General features: G+C 31.9%; 1 protein-coding gene across 1 annotated transcript in view; it reads left to right on the top strand.

Annotated features, from left to right (window-relative positions):
* LOC127739309 (adhesion G protein-coupled receptor B3-like) overlaps positions 1 to 18,836 on the top strand; it is a 39,205-nt gene extending 20,369 nt beyond the window's left edge. Inside the window, exons 14-22 of the mRNA XM_052250981.1 lie at positions 1,552 to 1,654; positions 2,419 to 2,569; positions 3,047 to 3,116; positions 10,895 to 10,961; positions 12,484 to 12,569; positions 14,714 to 14,840; positions 16,124 to 16,165; positions 16,580 to 16,663; positions 17,455 to 18,836. Coding sequence (XP_052106941.1) covers positions 1,552 to 1,654; positions 2,419 to 2,569; positions 3,047 to 3,116; positions 10,895 to 10,961; positions 12,484 to 12,569; positions 14,714 to 14,840; positions 16,124 to 16,165; positions 16,580 to 16,663; positions 17,455 to 17,508 — 784 coding nt within the window. The 3' untranslated portion in view covers positions 17,509 to 18,836. The remainder of the gene's footprint in view (positions 1 to 1,551; positions 1,655 to 2,418; positions 2,570 to 3,046; positions 3,117 to 10,894; positions 10,962 to 12,483; positions 12,570 to 14,713; positions 14,841 to 16,123; positions 16,166 to 16,579; positions 16,664 to 17,454) is intronic.
* Positions 18,837 to 22,036: the final 3,200 nt, after the last annotated feature.

Consider the following 22,036-nt stretch of genomic DNA (forward strand, 5'->3'; position numbering starts at 1 on the left):
AAATGTTATGTATTTCTTTTAATCTCAATTTGCTGAAAACCCGGGATCTCTGCATGCATCTGTATCGCGCATGAATAGATCACTATAAAAGTTCCAAAAGTAGTTTCAGAAACATAGTTTATCAAAATGTTAACCAAAAGAAAAATTCTAACTGACCAATCCAATTCAAATATGTAGGGATATGCAAATCATATCAAAAGTATTACCGAATATCTGAGGCGAATGATATCAAATAACCGAAACAGAAGAACTTGATGACCAAAGACAGACATAAATAAAATAAACAAATCAAGGTCAACTTTGTATAGTAGTGTTGGAACCTTACTTTCTTATAAATTTATCAATTTAAAAACGGAAAATGTTAGTAAGCTATGATTTATACTTATATTGGTTGATGTAACAGGATAGTTATAAAATACTTATTATTCAATTACTGCATATGAAAACCTTTAATTGTAAAATATTACGTGGAAGATCATAAAACTTTAAATATGTTTCCCTACTTCTATCAAAAATTTTATAAGTTAGTCGATTTTTTATACAAACAGACAAATACCACTCATCAAACTAATATAGGTATACCAAGAGACCGCCAAAAACGAAACAGTCATTCGTAGGACTGTTTAACACTACCGCATTTTTTACATGTAAGATTTTGATAAACATGTTGGTTCAACATACCGAAATAAGTCTCGCGAATGAATGGCCTAAATCATTGAATAAAATATATATGTATCAAGTCACGGTATGTCTTTCAGCTGAAAAATTAGCATCAACTTGGTGCAATACTACTGGACTCTTTATGATGTAAACTTCAGAAAAATACTTAGCAGATAAATGAAAAGAACCTAGTATATATCTTCAACTTCAGGATCTGTTTTATAATTGACACTCAAAAATATGGGGTATCCATCCATCCATGACACTACATGTAACACACATTCGTTTGATGTGTTTGAGGTTTTGATTTTACCATTTGATTAGGGACTTTCCTTTATGAATTTTCCTCGGAGTTCGGTATATTTGTGATTTTACTTTTATACACATACCAAAGGGTAATTTTCTATATAATTCAAATGTTTTGTTGCAATTTTAACTATTTTATTTCGGTGAACTTGTAATTTATGATACTTAATCACAATAAAAACAAAAAATATGTCAACAAATATAAACAAAATGGCATGTACAAAAAACACATGAGCAAAAACGAAAGACGAGAATACAAAAAAAGTCACCATAGCACAAAAACACAATGGCGGGTTGTATAAGCACCCATTCACACCATAAGGATATATAAAAAATATAAATTAAACAGTTAAGTTTATAATTTACAAAGACAAATAAAAGATGATATCTATCGTCAATACATATAATCTATCTTCCTAAAACACAATGTCGTCCCATTTCAAGGTTTTTGACGTTTCTAAACGCGATTAATCACTAGCGGTGATGCAACAATACATAATTAACCTGATATTTGTGCGTTCGTTTCTCATTATTTTGTAGCTAAATTCAAGACTCGTGTATCCATTGATTTTGTTACTGTTGTAGGTATGTGAAAACTGATAGAACTAAAACACTGATGAACCTATGTTTGGCATTAATTATGTCGTATGTAATATTCCTAGCTGGTATAAAACAAACAGAGAATAAAGTAAGAAAAAAGGAATAAAGTTATATAGTATTAAAAACAAGGTATGACATGTGATTCAAAACTGAAACAAGAAAAAAAGAAACCACCTGAATACTTAAGTCGAGGACAAACTGACAACGCAATTAGAAATAATGAAACTACAAATATATACTTTGGTATCCAATAACAACACCAAGCAGTCATTATCAAAACAAGAAGATGGTGTATGCTTGCCAATAAGACAACTTTCTATCAGAAATAAAATGAACGCATAGAAAAATTGCTGTCACCTAAAATAGAAATTTTAGTCAGATTCGTTGTAATATTCATTACTGTTAACCAACAATTGTTTAAATACAAATATATGTATTTGAAAAGTTTGCAATTCAATTGCATAAACTATTTGGATATTAGTTCCTTGAGGAATTTTCATTTTTATGTAATCATGAAAAAATTTAATTTTAGTCATACAAATGCAAACGAGTATTGACTAGCATTATACAATTTTTTAATCGAGCAATAACTACTACGTATAAAGTATCTTTTCTGACAAAAAGCCAATATGAAGGATTTGTAGTATACTATGTGCATTTAAATGATTCTATAAAAAGTTCGATGATGAAGTCACGAACCTTTGTTAACATTTTGAAATGCTAAAGGACAGTTTTGTTGAAACGATGATCAGGAAGATGCAGTTTTGGTGGCAATGAGACAGATTTACTGACTTTATAATTTGCTAAATTATTATATATTTAGTTATGCTTTTTGGTTTATCTTATTTAAAGGTTATATGTTCAGCGATTGCAGTTGGCTTGCATTTTATGTTCCTAACAGACTTTGCATTGATGCTGGCGGAGGGTATTCTTATTGTGAGAATGGTAGTATTTGTTTTCCCAACAAATTCCATAGTTCATAAGCTTATACCTGCATGTTGGAGTAAGTTGAAAAACATTAATTTACATTACACATACAAATAGACGGCTTAATTCTACAAACAAGTATAATTTTATTTGATAATTCATGTGTAATTGAACAACTCATATGTTTTCCATGCTAAACAATTTTATTTGCTTGTCGATATGAAAACAAAAAGGTAACTTCAAGTATCGATTTATCCATAGCTTCAATACAAAAAAGAGTATATTTTGGAATTATATTTACAGGTCAGTCGAGGGCATACATCATGACCAAAAAATACAAAAAGACAAATAAAAAAAGCATAAAAAAACAGAAAAATGTGATTTAAAAACTGCAAACCAACAGACACGGGAATAAAAATCCCTTCAAAACAGGGATAGCAACATGTACGAAAGTGCAAAACATATTGCACAGTGCATATTGCAGATATTAGAGTGCTATAACGATAGTAAGTATGCTTCACTGTATACAAAATTATTCAATCTTTATTTCCAGTTGTTCCAGCTTGCATTGTTGGATTTACTGCTATTGTGACTAAACTTAAAGGCTATGGCAATCAGCAGTTGTACGTATTTACCGCCAAATTATGATATGATACATTATACTCATAACAAATTGTTAAGAAAAAGAAAAAAAATAATTGTTTGTATGAGAATGTAGAATAAGAATGTAAGTATTATATGATGTTACAAATATTGATGAGTGGTTGGTGACTCACGTTCACTTGTCATTCTTACGCATCTTAAATACGATAATTCATTGATGTGAAATGACTATGAATTTTGTTTTGTATTAAACCGACATGACATGCCACAATGGTTATATCCAATCACACAGCTAAAGTCCGTAATTAAATTAGCGAAAAAATATTGCCTACGGTCAGATTGGCCAGTCTTTGATCTTACTACTATTTTTTGAAGACTAAGCTTTACTAACGTTCAAGTGTTTTTTACTTTAACAAGGTCGGGGTCGAACCAATAAATGTATGTACTCTAAGGTTATGGTGCTTCAATTAATTAATTTGTCTGTCAGCAATACCAGATATACGACAATAAACGACAACTACTGATTGACATATTCCTGACCTGGGACAGGCACAAACATAATGTTGCGGGGTTATCAAACTAGTTTGAAGGTGGGTCAACCCGTTCGTAATCAGTGACAGTGGTGTATTCTCACGGTGTATTCACACAACAATAATTTATTTCGAGATACTGACTTTTTAACTTTTGACTTATGTATTAATAAGTGTTCAACCAGTTGTATATGGCATGGAATTGGTTGCAAAAATTTGATATTTTTCATTTAAATGCAATACTTTTTATTCAATTGGTATATTTCTTCATTTAAATGCAATATTTTTTTATTTAAATGGTATATTTCTTCATTTAACTGCAATATCTTTCATTCAAATGGTATAATTTTTCATTTAAATGGTATATTTTTTCATTTATATGCAATATTTTTTATTCAAATGGTATATTTGTCATTCAAATGCAATATTTTTCATTCAATTGGTATAACTTTTCATTTGAATGCAATATTTTTTATTTAATTGGTATAGTAGTTTTTTTTTTTATTTATATGCAATTATTGCATTATGGGAAATTATTTAACGTCACAAGGTCAAATTTGCAACAACGATTGTGATTGGTCGGTAATTGTTTGGATTTCTCCCCTTTCTTTCTAAACATGATTTACCAAAAAATTAAAAAAAACGCGTCAGAATATCGCCCCTCAAATTAAATTTGGCGTTCGTGCAAGTTCGTGCACTGGCTTTTAATGCCAATAATGGCCACGTCGAGCAAAAAATGTTATAATAGTTAATTTGACACATAACCTGTCCTTGGACAGAAACAGATACTTGCGTGCACATGACAAACAAGTTACACAAGTAACTCTATTTTGTGCCACAGTATATAATATAATAAGATACAAAAGAGGGACGAAAGATACCAGAGGGACATAAACTCATAAATCGAAAATAAACTGACAACGCCTGGCTAAAAATGAAAGAAGACAAACAGACAAACAATAGAACACATGACACAACATAGAAAACTAAAGAATAAGCAACACGAACCCTACCAAAAACTAGGGGTGATCTAATGATTTGTATCAAACAAATTGTACGATTGTACGATTAGCTATTATCTAGACCCGTACAAAATGTATGTTATAAGATACATTTAAGAGTGGCGGATCCAGAACCTCGGTGTCTAGGGGGGATTTCTTTATCATATTATCTATAGGTTTGGTCCCGGCCCTTATCTATATTTTGCACATTATTCTATCTTTGTAAACCCAATTACTGTCCTGATAAATGGTGACTCAGACTCAAAAAACATGTTTAACCCGCAGCTTTTTTGCGATGTCCTAAGTGAGGAGCCTCTGGCCTTTGTTAATCTTGTATCATTTTTAATTTTAGTTTCTTGTGTTTAATTCGGAGTTTAGTATGACGTCCATTATCACTTAACTAGTATACCAATTTGTTTAGGGGCCAGCTAAAGGACGCCTCCGGGTGTGGGAGTTTCTCGCTGCGTTGGAGACCCATTGTTGGCCTTCGGCTGTTGTCTGCTCTATGGTCGAGTTGTTGATTCTTTGACAAATTCCCCATTTCTATTCTCAATTTTCAGATCATGTAATACAATAGGTCTTATTAAAATACAATAGCATTTTAATGATGATTATATTTATGTATACATATTTAACAATGCCAGTTTTTTTGGAAAAATGGGTAGGGGCAAGTCTTTTTTAAAACTTATTAATGGTGCGCGCTTTTTTGTTCTTCAGTAGTGAGCCAGAAGAAGTCCATTTCTGTTGGGTTTTTTTTTGCATTGGGAAGATCTTCTGGCTCTCTTCCATCTCCTTTTTTCTGATTGTCTAGACGGCAGAGGCACATACCAAACACATTTTCCATTCTCAATTTTATATGGCGTCGTTTAGCCTAAATGATATTAATGAATTTATGAATGCAGATATATTAGAATGTAAACTGTGTTATAAACGTTTTTTTAGGTATGACAGCCTCAGAAGGACATCCATGTAGTACGATAAGCTGGATAAATATAAGAACTACACCGTCCGACAATAACAGTTTAGGGACGATTATTTGATATTCTAGGGAAGAGATTTTGATTGATTGGTGTTAAACGCTATTCAACACTATTGGGCTATTCCATGGTGGTCAGTTTAAATCCCTAATCAATGAATTAAGTTTTAATTCATTGATGAGGGATAAAGAAGTGAAGTGAGGGCATTATCATTTATTTGTATCTGTCGCTAATCATGCCTATTTTTCAGGCACCCATATTCATATATAAAATCCTTCTGCCCCCCCAGCCAACAAATAAATAAATATCAAATAGTTTTCCACTTATTTAACACAACTTTAAATTGATTGATTGTTTGTTGCTAATTTGTAACGCTCAGTGACAAACATTTCATATAATATGCTTGTTCAGGAAAACACGTGTTTAGAAGTCAGGTATAAATATAAAGACGAAGAGATGGGATATGATTGCTAATAAGGCAACTATCCACCGGAGTTAAAATATGAAGTGGATGTAAGCAATTATAGACAATCGAAAGGCCTCCGACAATGACAAAAACCTGATACTGTAAAGTCGTCTATAAAAGATCCGACATGAAAAGTGTGAGCAATTCAAACGAAAAAACTAACGGCCCTTTTTACAAAATATCAAATATGAGTCAAGACATGAACCAACGACAACCACTAAATTACAGGCTTCTGACCTGGGACAGGCAAATAAAAAATATGGCAGGGTTGATATAAAACGAAGATGTGGTATGGCTGCGAATGCGACAAGAGACCAAATTACACAGAAACCAACAGCTATAAATCACCGTACGGCCTTCGACAATTAGCAAAGCCTACACCGCAAAGTCAGCTTTAAAAGGCCCCGAAATTACAAATGTAAAACAATTCAAACGAGAAGAATTACGGCCGAATTAATGTACAAAAAATGAACGAAACACAAATATGTATAACACAGCAACAAACGACAACCCCTGAATTACAGGCTTCTGGTTTGAACAAACGCATACATACAGAATGTTGCGGGGTTAAACATGTTAGCGGGATCCCAATCCTCCCCCTCACCCGGGACAGTGGTGTTACAGTACAACAACATGTTTGTGAGCACTCAACCCATCCCGAAGCTGGTACAGTGGTGTAACAGTAAAATAAAAGAACAACCTGCACTAATCAGTTGCAATTGATTACTATAACCCAAAAGATCGGTACGAGACACACAAAAAACCTAGCATTCAAACAATAGACACAAAACACCGACATTAGAGTATTTGCAATAACTAGAAGTTTGCTCAAAGCTAATAACAACTAGTACTAAAATAAATCTTGTTGTCCCAGACTGAAGTATCAATCAGTACACAACGCGCGGCAAATGATTTATCAAAAAAGAAAACATTCTGAGAAACGTCTGGTTTACGTTGTATATATATATATATGAAGATGTGGTATGAGTGCTAATGAGACAACTCATTCATTCTTGGTCACTCATGTTTAGAAAGAAAGGGGAGAAATCCAAACAAATACCGACCAATCATACACGTTGCTGCAAATTTGACCTTATGACGTCAAAGAATTTCTCATAATGCAATTATTGCATATAAATAAAAAAACTGCTATACCATTGAATAAATAATATTGCATTCAAATGAAAAATTATACCAATTGAATAAAAAATATTGCATTTAAATGAAAAAAATATTGCATATAAATAAAAAAATATACCATTCAAATAAAAAAATATTGCAATTAAATGGAGAAATATACCAATTAAATAAAAAATATTGCATTTGAATGACAAATTATACCATTTGTATAAAAAATATTGCATTTCAATGAACAAATATATCTATTAAATAAAAAATATTGCATTTGAATGACAAATTAGCCCATTTGAATAAAATATGTTGCATTTAAATGAAAAAATATTGCATTTAAATGAAAAAATATACCATTTAAATAAAAAAATATTGCATTTGAATGAAGAAATATACCAATTAAATAAAAAATATTGCATTTGAATGACAAATTATACCATTTGAATAAACAATATTGCATTCAAATGAAAAAATATACCATTCAAATAAAAAAATATTGCATTTAAATGAAGAAATATACCAATTAGATAAAAAAAATATTGCATTTAAATGAAAAATATCGAATTTTTGCAACCAATACCATGCCATAGTTGTATGCAGTCTGGTAAAATATTTATTTTTCTTTATTTTTTTTATTAGCATCTACCGTTTGAGGCCTTTGTTTACTTCTATGTATCTGTTCATGTTTCATCTGTATAGTTTTAATTGTTGGTAACGGATTGCATGATATCCTTAAATCGTTTGATTTGTTGTCTGAGTTACTTATTGAGTTAATACTAATTGAGCTATGTCAACAAAATTGTTGACTTTATGACTTAAAATTTCCTGCCAAGTTCTAAACTTCACGATGTTTCTTTGAATTATTTATTTTTGTGGTAAATTCGATTTGTTTTTCATTCATTATTTTGTTCATTTTTCAAGCCGTTAGTTTTTTTCGTTTGAGTTGTTTACATTTTTCTGATTGGTGCCTTTTATATTTTGACTGTCCCTCTGGTATCTTTCTTCCTTTTTGTAGCTGACAATGTGGTATGAGTTCAACTCATTGTTGAAGGCTTACGGTGACCTATATTTGTTATTTTCTGTGTCATTTGGTCTCTTGTGGTATGTTGCATCATTGGCAATCATACCATACAATTGAGAATGGAAATAGGGAATGTGTCAAAGAGACAACAACCCGACCATAGAACAGACAACAGCATATCAGTTTTATTTTATACTGAGTTGTTTTGTTTTATTTTTTTTATCACAATGCACATGTATATTAATATTTATTGTCTTTTACTGTTTACAATTTACGGAGAAGTGTTTGTCTCTATCATATGAATTTGGTCTTATTATAAAATTGAGAATGGAAATGGGGAATGTGTCAAAGAGACAACAACCCGACCATAGAACAGACAACAGCAGAAGGTCACCAACAGGTCTTCAATGCAGCGAGAAATTCCCGCACCCGGAGGCGTCCTTCAGCTGGCCCCTAAACAAATATATATACTAGTTCAGTGATAATGAACGCCATACTAAACTCCAAATTGTACACAAGAAACTAAAATTAAAAATAATACAAGACTGACAAAGGCTAGAGGCTCCTGACTTGGGACAGGCGCAAAAATGCGGCGGGGTTAAACATGTTTATGAGATCTCAACCCTCCCCCTATACCTCTAGCCAATGTAGAAAAGTAAACGCATAACAATACGCACATTAAAATTCAGTTCAAGAAAAGTCCGAGTCTGATGTCAGAAGATGTAACCAAAGAAAATAAACAAAATGACAATAATACATAAATAACAACAGACTACTAGCAGTTAACTGACATGCCAGCACCAGACTTCAATTAAACTGATTGAAAGATTATGTCTTCATCATATGAATATCAGGCACAATCCTTCCCGTTAGGGGTTTAGTATCATACCATCATAACATATATGAGAAGAACATAACCCGTGTCATGCCAACAACTGGTTTTTAAATAAATGTGTTTAGTGCCGATGCAAAGACCCTATAAGTGAATCAATATTAACGCCAAAATATGCAATCTTTAATGACCTGACAACAGTATCGTAACTATATCCCTTCTTAATAAGTCTATTTAAAGGTTTTGTTAGCTTCAGAGGTGAATACTGACATTTTTGTGCTTTATAAAGAATATTTCCATAAAAAATTGGATGTGAAATACCTGAACGTATAAGAAGTCTGCATGTTGAGCTATATTTACGAATGATGTCCTTATACCGATGATAAAATTTAGTAAATGTTTTGACTAGTTTGTGATATCGAAAACCCTGGTGTAATAATTTTTCAGTAATACATAAATTTCTCTCGTTAAAATCTAAAACATTGTTACATACACGAGCAAATCGTACAAGTTGAGATATATAAACACCGTAAGATGGTGACAAGGGAACGTCACCATCTAAAAATGGATAATTAACGATAGGAAATGAAAAATCATCTCTTTTATCATATATTTTAGTATTAAGCTTTCCGTTAATGATATAGATATCAAGATCGAGGAAAGGGCAGTGGTCATTGTTAGTATTAGCTTTATTTAAAGTAAGTTCAACAGGATAAATTTCTTTGGTATACATACTGAAGTCGTCATTATTGAGAGCCAAAATATCATCCAAATATCTAAAAGTATTATTAAATTTGTGTATCAGATGTTGTTTCGATGGGTCTTTGCTAATTTTTGTCATAAATTGTAACTCATAGCAATACAAAAAAAGGTCCGCAATAAGTGGTGCACAGTTAGTCCCAATTGGAATTCCGATAACCTGACGATATACGGAATCTCCAAAGCGAACAAAAATGTTATCTAGTAAAAATTCAAGGGCATATATAGTATCAAAGCATGTCCAATTGACATAGTTTTTTTGTTTATTGCTACTAAAAAATGACCTAAAAGAGTTTGAACATATATATTCACATTCTGACTTTTTAAATGCCCATTTAATTAGGTGTGTGATTTTTTTCTTAATGAAAATGTGAGGAAATGTGGTATATAGGGTAGAGAAATCAAAACTTTGAACAGATTCAACATCACCAATATATGCATGCAATTTATCAAGTACTTCCAACGAGTTCTTGACACTCCAAAAGTAATTAATTCCACTATTTTCGAAGGCCTTATTTGAACAATTTATTATCAGATTTTTGATTGTACCAAGTGTACTGGTAAGAAGAATAGACAATTTAGTAGTGGAACAATGGCTTGAAGACGAAATGAATCTATATTTGTAAGGTGTTTTGTGTAGCTTCGGAAGCCAATACATAGTTGGGACTTAAACAGTTTATTCACAATTTTTTTAGTTTAGTTAATTATCTTTGAAAAAAAAACAATGGCTGTGATTTAAGACACAAAATCTTTTTTGTACTCTTAAATCAAGAAATTTACTAATGCCACTGATTTTTTATATTTACTATTGGCCATTTATTTGTCAATGAATTTTTCTCGGGTAACACAAAATCCAATATTTCTCGATTAAAACCATATACTTGGCTATTAATATCTTCAAGCAGATTATACCTAGCAAACATATGGAAGGTGTGCATAAGAATTGAACTGTGTGTATGTCTCTTTTTTTACTTTATTTTTACAATCTTGTGTCCATTTGTTTATTTTATGCAAAACAATAAAATAACAAGTAGTAAAATGTATATATTAACCATCAGAGGATTACTTTCATTTATTTCAGTTGTTGGTTAACCCTTGAATCAAACCTCATCTGGGCGTTCATTGGACCAGCACTACTTGTAATGTTGGTATGTATGTACAAAAAACAGTAGTCACTATAGTATACCGCTGTTCAAAAGTCATACATCGATTGATATAAAACAAATCTTGGTAACAAAATAAAACCGAGGGAAACATCAACTATTAGAGGAAAACAAGGTAACAATAGAACACTGAAGTGAAACAACATCGTATGTATCAACCAATTCGTGATGGTGTCCATAAAATTTACGGAGTTTCAATTTTTATCTTTCCTCCTCATAACTTTGTTGAAGCAGTTTATGCGTAAGAACGTTACCATTCCGAATTAAGGAATATCAGGAATATTACGATATTATTTTTGCAATTTGTTTGTTTTCTTAAATTCTAGTATTTACTTCTAAATTGTATGATGAATTATAGACGTATGTTTGTTCCCTATGTATAAAAACATTTAGATTTAAAAAAAATACGAATAAAAGAAAAATTCCTAAATGTATTAAATTATTCAGATATTAAAAAAAAAATCAATAACAGAAAAATACAAACCGAACACAAATATACAAATAAATCATACAGTATTTTTGCTAATCGTTCTAATGCTTGTTTTTGTGTTCTGTTAACACAACGAAAACAATGATTAACATGTTTGATATTTTGCGGGGTTATGATGTCTTACGTATTGTCATCCTTGTTTTTTTATAAGTTAAATATGTCATCAATGTTTACCAACTCGAGATAGATCCTCGAATAACTACTGTCCATGCTTACTATACTTCTTGCTGTTTAGAAACATTCAATAATTTTGGTAATTGATCATACTTGATTGTTTTCTTTTAAGTCGCACATATTTCTAAATGCAATATTTGAAACTTATAATGATTTGTTTTTGGTTTTATTGCTTTGAAAAAAAAATTTAAAAAAATGGTGCAACCCTGTATTGCCGAGATTGAACAATAGAAATATGAATCAAGAGTTAGCATGTTTAGCTAGCGGAAATACGTGTACGTCATGTTGATTCAAAATTCATGTCAGAATCTCCTCTTACTGTACTCACAACAACTGTACAAACATATGGTACTTGTCATGCACCTTATTCTGTTTTTTGACTGCATTACTTATGGTTCACACATCATGCACATATGATTTGGAAAATCAAGTTTTAAAACAAAAAGGGAATTGCCTTCAAGGAAGAGGCGGAAGATGCCATTGAATTAGTCAAACTCGTCATTCGAACACTAACTGACAATCCTATGGTAAAAATATAGATAGATAACAACAACAGATAAAGTTCTTGATATGCTCTTGGACAATATATCTGTTCTTGGGAAATATATGTCAGTATCTTAAAAAAGGTAAAAGTAAGAGGTTGTCAAAGGTACTATAAAAGATCATTTGTTAAAAGTTCGAAAAAAAAAATAAACCCAAACAAATAGTCATTAATCAGTTAAAATAGTCCACTCCTTCGAATTGACTAACAACAAAACAAAGCAAAATCTAATTTCCAGTATGGAATAATATATTTTTTTTACTATTTACTGTCAAATAATTTTTGTATATCGTTTATTTCAGATTAATTTTATGTTCATCATTATAACGGTGTATAAAATGATGACCAGTAGAGGGTTAGCTGTGAAAACACTACAAGTCAAATTTAAGTTAGTTTGTTTTGATGATTAATTTGTCAGCATTCATTACCAGTTAAGATTTTTTATTGTCATATTAAGCTAGGGTCACACATTCACGATTTTTACTCCCGTCCTTGACAGCACCATTCCCGATTGAAATTTGTCAAACGTCTGATCAAGATCCTGTGAATCGTGGATGGAAATTCAAACTTTAATTAAAATTTGTAAAAAAAAAATAATTTAATCACGACAACAATCAGATATTGTTCAGGAAGCGTCGATATTCAACCGTTTCCAAGCAAACTTGTTCCGATAATCCCGTTCTCAATCCGATTCTTATCCGATTTGTATCTTTCGCATGGTAAAATTCGACCGAGTCTGTCACGACTGCGTCCCGATTCTACCGAATGTAATCCGACAGAGATCAGACAGTGACCAGACAGTGAACCGACGCTGACGGAAGTTATCCGTTAGAAAACTGTCGGCATATTCGGGATGATCAGGTACTGTCGGAACGTAATCCTATCACGGTCCGCTCTACCGCAGTGCAAACGGCTTTGTTTGGACCCAGTCGTATTGTTTTCTGTATCTGTCGGGACTCTGATGTGGGTATTATTGACGAATTTCGCAATCGACAAGATCTGGATGCAATCTGGACTCAATGGCCAGAAAAACAGCAATGAAAAATTCCCGTTCCACAAGATACCGTCAAGAAAACACAGGACATTGTTAGGATTTTGATCCGATACAGCAGAATCTGTCACGACGTAGTCACGTTTGTAATCCGACTAGACAAAATCGGCTGAGTTTCCCCGAATGTTACGGGACGCGCCTAACTGTCGGGGTGCTTCGCCGAACTATCCGGACCATTCCCGACCCATAGGAATCTGTTACGAACTTTAAAGACTGCGTTCAGGCAATGATAGGACATTCCAGATAATTGAGGATAGTAATCCGACTTTTTCACTTTTCGTGTCTTATCGCTGTCTGATCTCAAACGGGAGCAATAATCGGCAATGTGTGAACGCCGCATTAGGAAAATAGTTAAAACTACTTACTGAAGTACACTTTCAAAATGTTTGGAACAAATTACCGAAGAGTATTACATAGCTAAATATTCAAACAAAGTATTCCGTTGATCACCAACATCTTTTAATACGAAGGTAGATACGAAAAAACATGTAGTTATTAGAAGGAAAAAGTTATAAAAATTAGAAAAAAAATAACAAAATGAAACGAGTTGGTGAAAACTTTCATTCATGAACAGATAGCAGAATATACGACAATTCAGTCAACAGAACAAGACAGTACTGAGACAGGCAAACACCATCGTATCACACTTGATTGTTCTGTTGACACTTAGGTCATCTGTCTAGTTACTGCATTAAGAAAAAAATTAAGTAGCATGTGTTTGTCGTTTAAATAGATATATTAAGCTAACATTATCAGCATACAATATATATATGATATTATTATCAATATTACATACTAAAAATCGAAACTGAACATAACCCTTCAACTGCATTGCCACCAGATATAGGTATTACCCTTAACCCGTTATTGTAAGCGACTATGACACACAAATCAGTAGGACATCGACTTGAATGGTGATCGGGGGAGAGATTAATCATTAATTTATATATGACGATGGAAATGATGAACGAAAATAACAATAATCTTCATTCAGTCGAAATCTCACAATCGCAAAAAGAACAACCATGGCAACAAAAAATACTACAAAAACATTTGAGTTGAGCTGAGACACAAATAGATATCGTAATGGTAATTATATGTCAGGGGAACACGCCTGTTATCTCTTAATGAGGTAAACACAGTGTGAAAAATTTACGAGTGTACCGGACAAATGGAGATACAAATACTACTGTTAATTTAACATATGCATAATTATATTATTAATTAAACTGACAGAAATGGGTAGTATGTCAAAGAGATATCAACCTTCCCTTAGGATTGTTATTACAGAATAATTTGTGCTTGATAAATTGTTAGTCATATAATAGGAAATAACTTTACTTTATCAACGACATATTCATTAATTTTAATACTTCATATTGCTTTAAAAGTATTAATACTAATCGCGGAAAAAAACGTTTTATTGTGAATAACATAATGTTTTTTCTCTGTACCAACAAATGTATATTGTTTTTTCGTAGGATTGGTTTGAAAAGTATTTGTGTCATTTTACCGTTGTTTGGATTAACATGGGTACTAGGAGCATTTTCTATAAACGATGATCTGGTCATGTTCCAATACCTATTTGCAACGTTCAACTCTCTGCAGGTATATTAGACATCTACTTGTTTATCACTCAGTCAAATTGGTGTTAAAGTTATTCAAAACCAAATATGTGTTAAATGCAATCATTTACCTTAATGTTCTGGGATCGATAATTTATTCTTAAAGATATTTTAACAGGAGCTTCGTTTCATTTCGATAACTTTAAGATATTTACAGAAGGAACAGAAGAGACGAAATGAATATCTATAAGTGGAAGACAAACTGACAACGTTAAAGAAAAAGACAAAAAAAAAAGCGACGAAAGCATAAAGCGTAGTCTATAACGCATCATTCAATTACGGTAGACTGAGCAACAATAACCTCTTTAAAATCTGATGTGAGTGCATGTGCCCAGATAGAGTAAACATATCTTGCAACAAGTGTAGCGTCCGTCTTGATGCTTATGATAGTAAACATCTGATGATGTATTATATGGTGATGTCAATTTGAGAAAAAAGAGCGGGATGGAGGATAGGATATTTGGAACATATCCGTCGTCATCTTTGAAACAGATAATCCATAACGGTCAACTAACTCGTGAAGAGCTTTAGATTAATAGTTTACTTGTAAGCAGCTCTCTTTACCAAAGAAATCATGATACGAAACATACTGTCTGAAATATCAACTAGGAGATATATACACTATCTGCATGCGCTGTTGGAATGCATATATATCGAAAGTATGTTGTACACAAAAAGTGATTCAGACGTACCAAAATTTAAGACGGTATATTTACTATTTTTATCAAAACATGAAATTTATTATCGCTTTAGTTTTGACATCAACATTGAGAATGGAAATGGGGAATGTGTCAAAGAGACAACAACCATACCAGTACAGCAGAAGGTCACCAATAGGTCTTCAATGCAGAGACAAACTTCCGCACCCGGAAGCGTCCTTCAGCTGGCCCCTAAACAAATTTATATACTTATTCAGTGATAATGGACGTCATACTAAACTCCAAATTATACACAAGAAACTTGAATTAAATTATACAAGACTAACAAAGGCCAGAGGCTCCTGAATTGGGACAGGCGAAAACATGCGGCGGGGTTAAACATGTTTTTGAGATCTCAACCCTCCCCCTATACCTCTAGCCAATGTAGAAAAGTAAACACATAACAATACGCACAGTAAAATTCAGTTCAAGAGAAGTCCGAGTCTTTTGTTCTTTTCAATTTAAGCGATCAGCTGTGCTTGTTTAGTCTAATCGTATAGGTTTATATTCAAGCTACATTTTTATTTACAATTATAAAATAATCTTATTTTTATTATTCTTTTACCAGGGGTTTTTCATATGTTTGTTCCACTGTTTCCTGAATGATCAGGTATTAATCTTAACAATAGAAAGCAATAACACAAAAGAAAAAATATGGTTTGTATAAATGATATACTCGGACGTTAGTGATGATTTTTGTAAACTTCAGACATCAATAAATTCGCTATATATATGATGTATATCCACTATAAACTAGCTATGATGTATATCTTTATCTAAAAACTTACATAATTTATTTAGTGAAATTGATTTATCTGTAACCCAAAATTGAGAATGGAAATGGAAAATGTGTCACAAAGACAACAATCCGACCAAGGCGAAGAAAAAAGGTTAAGGTCACCAATTGGTCTTCAACACAGCGGGAAAATTACGAAATTAGAGACTGGCTTCACCTGGCCCCTAACACAAATATGTACTTATTTATACATTAACATATGTATAATGATGTTTATATTGTAAACAGGTCAGGCTCGGCTACCGTCATTATCAGAGACGACGACACGCATATCGTATGGATTCAAAACTACCTACCGAGTCTACTAATACTGTAAGTAAATATATATCAAAGACTTGACATAAATAATACCACAAATTTGTATACATGTAAGTATCTTGCATACAGGTGTTTGAATCAACATTCAAGTGTTGCTTTTATATGCAGAATATGCAATCAAAATAATACAGTATGCAAGAGAAAACTACAAAATTATCAAATCCTTTTAAATTGTTTGGTCGATTTTGTCAATAGTTCTGCATAAAGTTCTGTGTTATTGTTTTTATCTCCCTCCTTTTATCACATCAAATTAAGAAAAAATATCCGATCGATAACATTATGATCTTGAAAAACCTTAGTTCATTCGTGCATTGTCTGGATGTTTTGTTTTGTTTTTAACGTTGTGGTTTTTTTTATGAATATCCTTACACAAGCATATCTGCAATCATAACAAAATACTTGAAGAACAGCAAAATTTGTTTTGTTGATTTAATGTAGTGGATTTGGCATATTTCGTCTTTACTCATGTTTTCATAAGAATTTTAGTATTCTGATATATATATAAATGTGGTTGTATGATTGTTATCCTGGCATATTACTTTCATGCTCAAGAAGAGCTATAGATCATATACATGTCCAAGAAATTACAAACCATTTGTGCGTTGAAACTTAAATAACTTGTTTGTTATGGTGGAATAATGTCTGATTATAGTGTCCTTCAGGTCAGCCTTTTATTCAAAATTTAGAAGTACTAGTATTCTTATTTATAGATATTGTCGAATTGAGAAAATAAATGATCTGTTGTTTCTGTTTTTTTTTTTTAACTTTCTTTCATTTTCATATAGGACAATTCAAAAACACAGCGCCTCAACGACAACATCCGTGCAGAAAAGAAATGAGTGAGAGAGAATAAGAATACATATCACATCAATCATATGCAGTTTAATATGTTTTTTTTTTATTATTATATGTATACCTATTATATTATTTGTTCTGGTGTAAAATAATGTCTTACATAATTACAAATCGGACTTATAAATCAAGCCTTTCAGAAGTAGGGTCTAGTTTTAGCATTTTTTCAGTACATATTTTGTTTATTTCTACTGATAATTATATACTATGACTATTTCAACCAAAGTGTTCATTACAATCACAGTAATGAGGTAACAAATACAAACACAACATTATATATATATATATCATTAGTTATACATATATCATACATTGATGTTCAATAATTAAGGGGAGATAGTCAGTCCATAAAGTAAACACCGAAGGATAATACTAGGTTCACATCCAATTTTCATAATCTTATGGTAAATAGTTTTCACTGCCAAGATTTGTTCTCATATCTGTTGTCTTTTTAATTTGAATAAAGAATACAGATAATCACTGAAATCAAATATAAATTTATGTCACCATTTGCAATTGACATTATCGAAATCAATAGAACATCTTCATATAGGTATCTCTAGCTTTAGAACTTATCAAATATTTCATAAAGACATCGTTTTCTAATATCATCATATAGAGGGCATATAAAAAAAGTAAACTCGATTTTTAAATGTGTTGAGACAGCAAAAGTTTTTTGAAAATTTGATGAGGTAATAAAAACAACATTTTGTTCACTAACAACGACTTTTTAAAGCTATATAAAGTGAATATAGTTTTGTTGTTTTTTTATATTAACATAATTCTAAAATTAAAAGTTGAATTTTGAAATCAAAATAGGGTCTTCCATTTGCTGTGTTCATTCTGTGAAATGGCACCTCTAATGATTGGTTATTGCCTTAAAAATATAAGTTAAGGCATTCTTTAGAAACCTATTATTTGGTTTCACTATATATTTGGCAAATCAACATTTAATTTCTCGCTAACGAATATAATAGATTAGGTATCTGATAAAATCCAATTGTGTGATAAATGGTATGATGACAAACAGGTTTAATAAAATTATAAGGTATTAATCAAAGGTAATGATGTATAACAGGTATTAAAACATAGAACTACAGATACAATCTAAATGAATTTTAATAAATTGAAATATATCAGTTATAATGTTATTGGTAAGCTTTGTGTTTTAATCATTGTAATTTTGTTTTACTTAACAATTTTTCCTGTTAAATATTTTACTTTATTATAAATATATTCAAGCAGTTACTCATATATATCATGTGTACAGTGAGATTCTTGTAATTTCACTGAATAAAATTCAATATTTGTTTAGTTTTTTTTTAAAGAGTTTTTTAAATTCTTTTTTTCGAACTTGATAATTAATAACTTTCTGTCTTTTGAACTCTGCATGTTAAACACAGTTTCTATATATATTGTTCTTCTTGAAAAAATACCAAACCTTGAGGAAATTTCTAAACTAAAAACTCCGGAATCAAATGGAAAATTAAAAGCTCAAACACATCACACAAAAGAATAACAACTGTAATAATCCTGACTCGGTACAGGCGTTTTGATGTGTAGAAAATGGTGGATTAAACATAAAGACGTCAAAGGTACATTTAACCTAATCGAAAGACGAAAACAAAATGACAACGTTACGATTCAAAAGAAAAAGACAAACAAAAACAACAGTTCACAAAACACAACATACAAATTTAAAGATTGTGCAACACAAAAAATGGAATGATTGAAGGTGCTCAGGATGTGAAAGTATATCCTGCTCGATATACAGTACCCATCGTGTTGATACTGTAAGTTAAATCGCCGTGATAAGTGTAAGTCGGTAAGTCACACTCAGGGTTAAGCGAACAAAATTGTAGTTACGCAAATTGAAGAGTGTTTGTCATCGTCTGTAAAACAGATATTCCATAGCAGTCAAACAACTCGAGATAGCGTCCATAAAAATATCGTATCAACTGGGAGATATTTACTCCATATGCAAGTGCTGTTTGAATATTGCTACAGATTACACTTTGGCAGCTGTACGGAACTCTTTTGTTTTTAAGTTTTGTTTTCAACCCACCCCAATGTCAATTTCTAGAAGTATGTCAAGATATGAGGCAGTTTCAACTGTACGTGTGGTATTTTCATATCAAGTTCGATGGGAAATTGTAAAATAAAGTATGAAGTTTGAGATTTCATGTTATTTACGTAAGCGCATCACTGTTTTTATATTCTGTGGTGTTTATCGTTGATGCGATAAGTTCGTTGTTGTTCTGCGATTTGCATGTTGATTCAACGTTTATATTATTTGTGTGTGCATTTCTCTGTTTTGAATGTTCTTGCGTGTGTTTGTACTGTATTTCAGTCACATCCTGTTTTAGCGATACTATTTTACGAACTCATGAAGCGGGAAGTTTTGCATGGCTTTAAAACAGGTTCATCTCATTTGTATGCCCCATTTATGGGCATTATGTTTTCTGGTCTGTGCGTCCGTCCGTTTGTTTGTTCGTCTTTCCGTTCGTCCGTCCGTCTGTCCCGCTTCAGGTTAAAGGTTTTGGTCGAGGTAGTTTTTGATGAAGTTGAAATCCAATCAACTTGAAACTTAGTACACATGTTTCCTGTGACATGATCTTTCTAATTACAAAGCCAAATTAGAGATTTAACCCCATGTTCACGGTCCACTAAACATAGAAAATGATACTGCGGATGGGGCATCCGTGTAAAATGGACACATTCTTGTTTTTCCTTAAGATATCCTGTATCAAGTCAGGAATATGGCATTCGTTCTCAATTAGTTCGTGTATATGTGTGTTGGCATTTGTTTTTGTTGCAATTCGGTATTCTTGTTGTTCCTTTTTTTTTTCTCTCATGGTTGATGTGTTTCCCTCGGCTTGGTTGGTAATCCAGATTTGTTTTTCTCAATCGATTTTTGACTTATGAACACTGGTATACTACTGTTGCCTTTATCATGTTTGTTTCTGTCTATTTTTATTTTGCCATGGCACTGGCAAATTGATATGGACTAATGATTTTGAATATCCGTTTGGTATTTTCGCCTGTTGAAGACGAATTACCAACAACATTAACACATTTTACCTCAGGTTGTGTTTGTGACCCGGATTTGTTTCAGTTAACTTATTTTATGTATATTAAACAGCGGTATACTTCTATTGCCTTTATTTATGACATATTTAACTTACGACAGAGCAACACAACCTCCGTAAAAAGCAGATGGAACGTGGTTGCTCCCAAAATGTAAACATTGTTTGGCTCCACATGTTTAATTTGTTATAATGTGCAATTACACTTTCGGCACTAAATCGCGTCCGATAACTTCGTAATATATAAAAAGAGCACACGGTTATGGTAACGGACAGTGAAACCTACCTGCATACATTTTACAAAATGGTGCAGACAAATTTAGTAGATGCTTAAATGTTCAATTTTTAATCATAAATTGGCCCCTGGTCTCATTTAACCATCATACGTTTGTATATGTTTAAAAGGATGAGGAGCTGGGGTTTAACGGAATTTGTTTCGAATACTGTGAACAAAAAACAAATATTTCTTCTGACATAGATATGTACCGGACGGTTCCGACCAATGTAAATACACGTTTGTCTTTTAAACATGATGCGAAAGAGATCAAACGGATATTCAAAATCGTAATTCGAAAACAAATTGACAAATGCTTTGATTAAAAATGAAAACGACGAAAATGCAAACAGAACAAAAATAAAATCAAAGAAAATAAAGAATGAATCGTGATCACGTCAGTCAAATTTGCGAGGTAATGATTTCAACTTTAATACTTTAAACTCTTTGTTTTAACTATTTCGTGAATAGAAATTATGATAGGAATTCCAAACTCTGCAATATCTTGTAGATATATACATGAAGGTGCTGTCGGAATGTTGCTGCCTAGAAAATGCACAGTTTACAATAGGGAAGTATTAATACACTTGCGTTTCATGAAACACACTCGTAAACATACTTTTGATATGTCAGCTGGACAATGTTAATGAAACAGTACAATGATATGTGATGTTTAAATTCTTCCTACATAAAATAGGTTAACGGATTATTAAATTCGTCGCTCAATGTCATCTTCCTGTTATATTAAAGAAAAGTAAGTATACCTAAGGCCTTTTTATGTGTCGGCTAATTTATACTGAAGAATTGTATTATAGAAACTAACTGAATACAAAACCTTGGTTTTTTTGCCTACTATGATTTGCGCACTGTCTTGAAGACCCATTGATAGAGTTCGGCTGTTTTTCTGTTTTTTTTATCTGGTAATTGTTTTGTTGACATATTCCCCATTTCCATTCTTAATTTTATTTTATGATACTATAAACGACAATCTCATACCGTACAATCAGAACTATATACAAGTAACTGAACACTAAAATGAAAATATATCTAGAGAACATTACTTTTCGAATATTACAGTATATACTACAAATTCATTCTCTTAGAAAACGAGCTCAATATTGATAAAGTTGCCTATTGCATCGTTATCTTTATTTT

This window comes from Mytilus californianus, unplaced genomic scaffold (genome assembly GCF_021869535.1).
Source record: "Mytilus californianus isolate M0D057914Y unplaced genomic scaffold, xbMytCali1.0.p SCAF_4, whole genome shotgun sequence".
Lineage (NCBI taxonomy): Eukaryota > Metazoa > Mollusca > Bivalvia > Mytilida > Mytilidae > Mytilus > Mytilus californianus.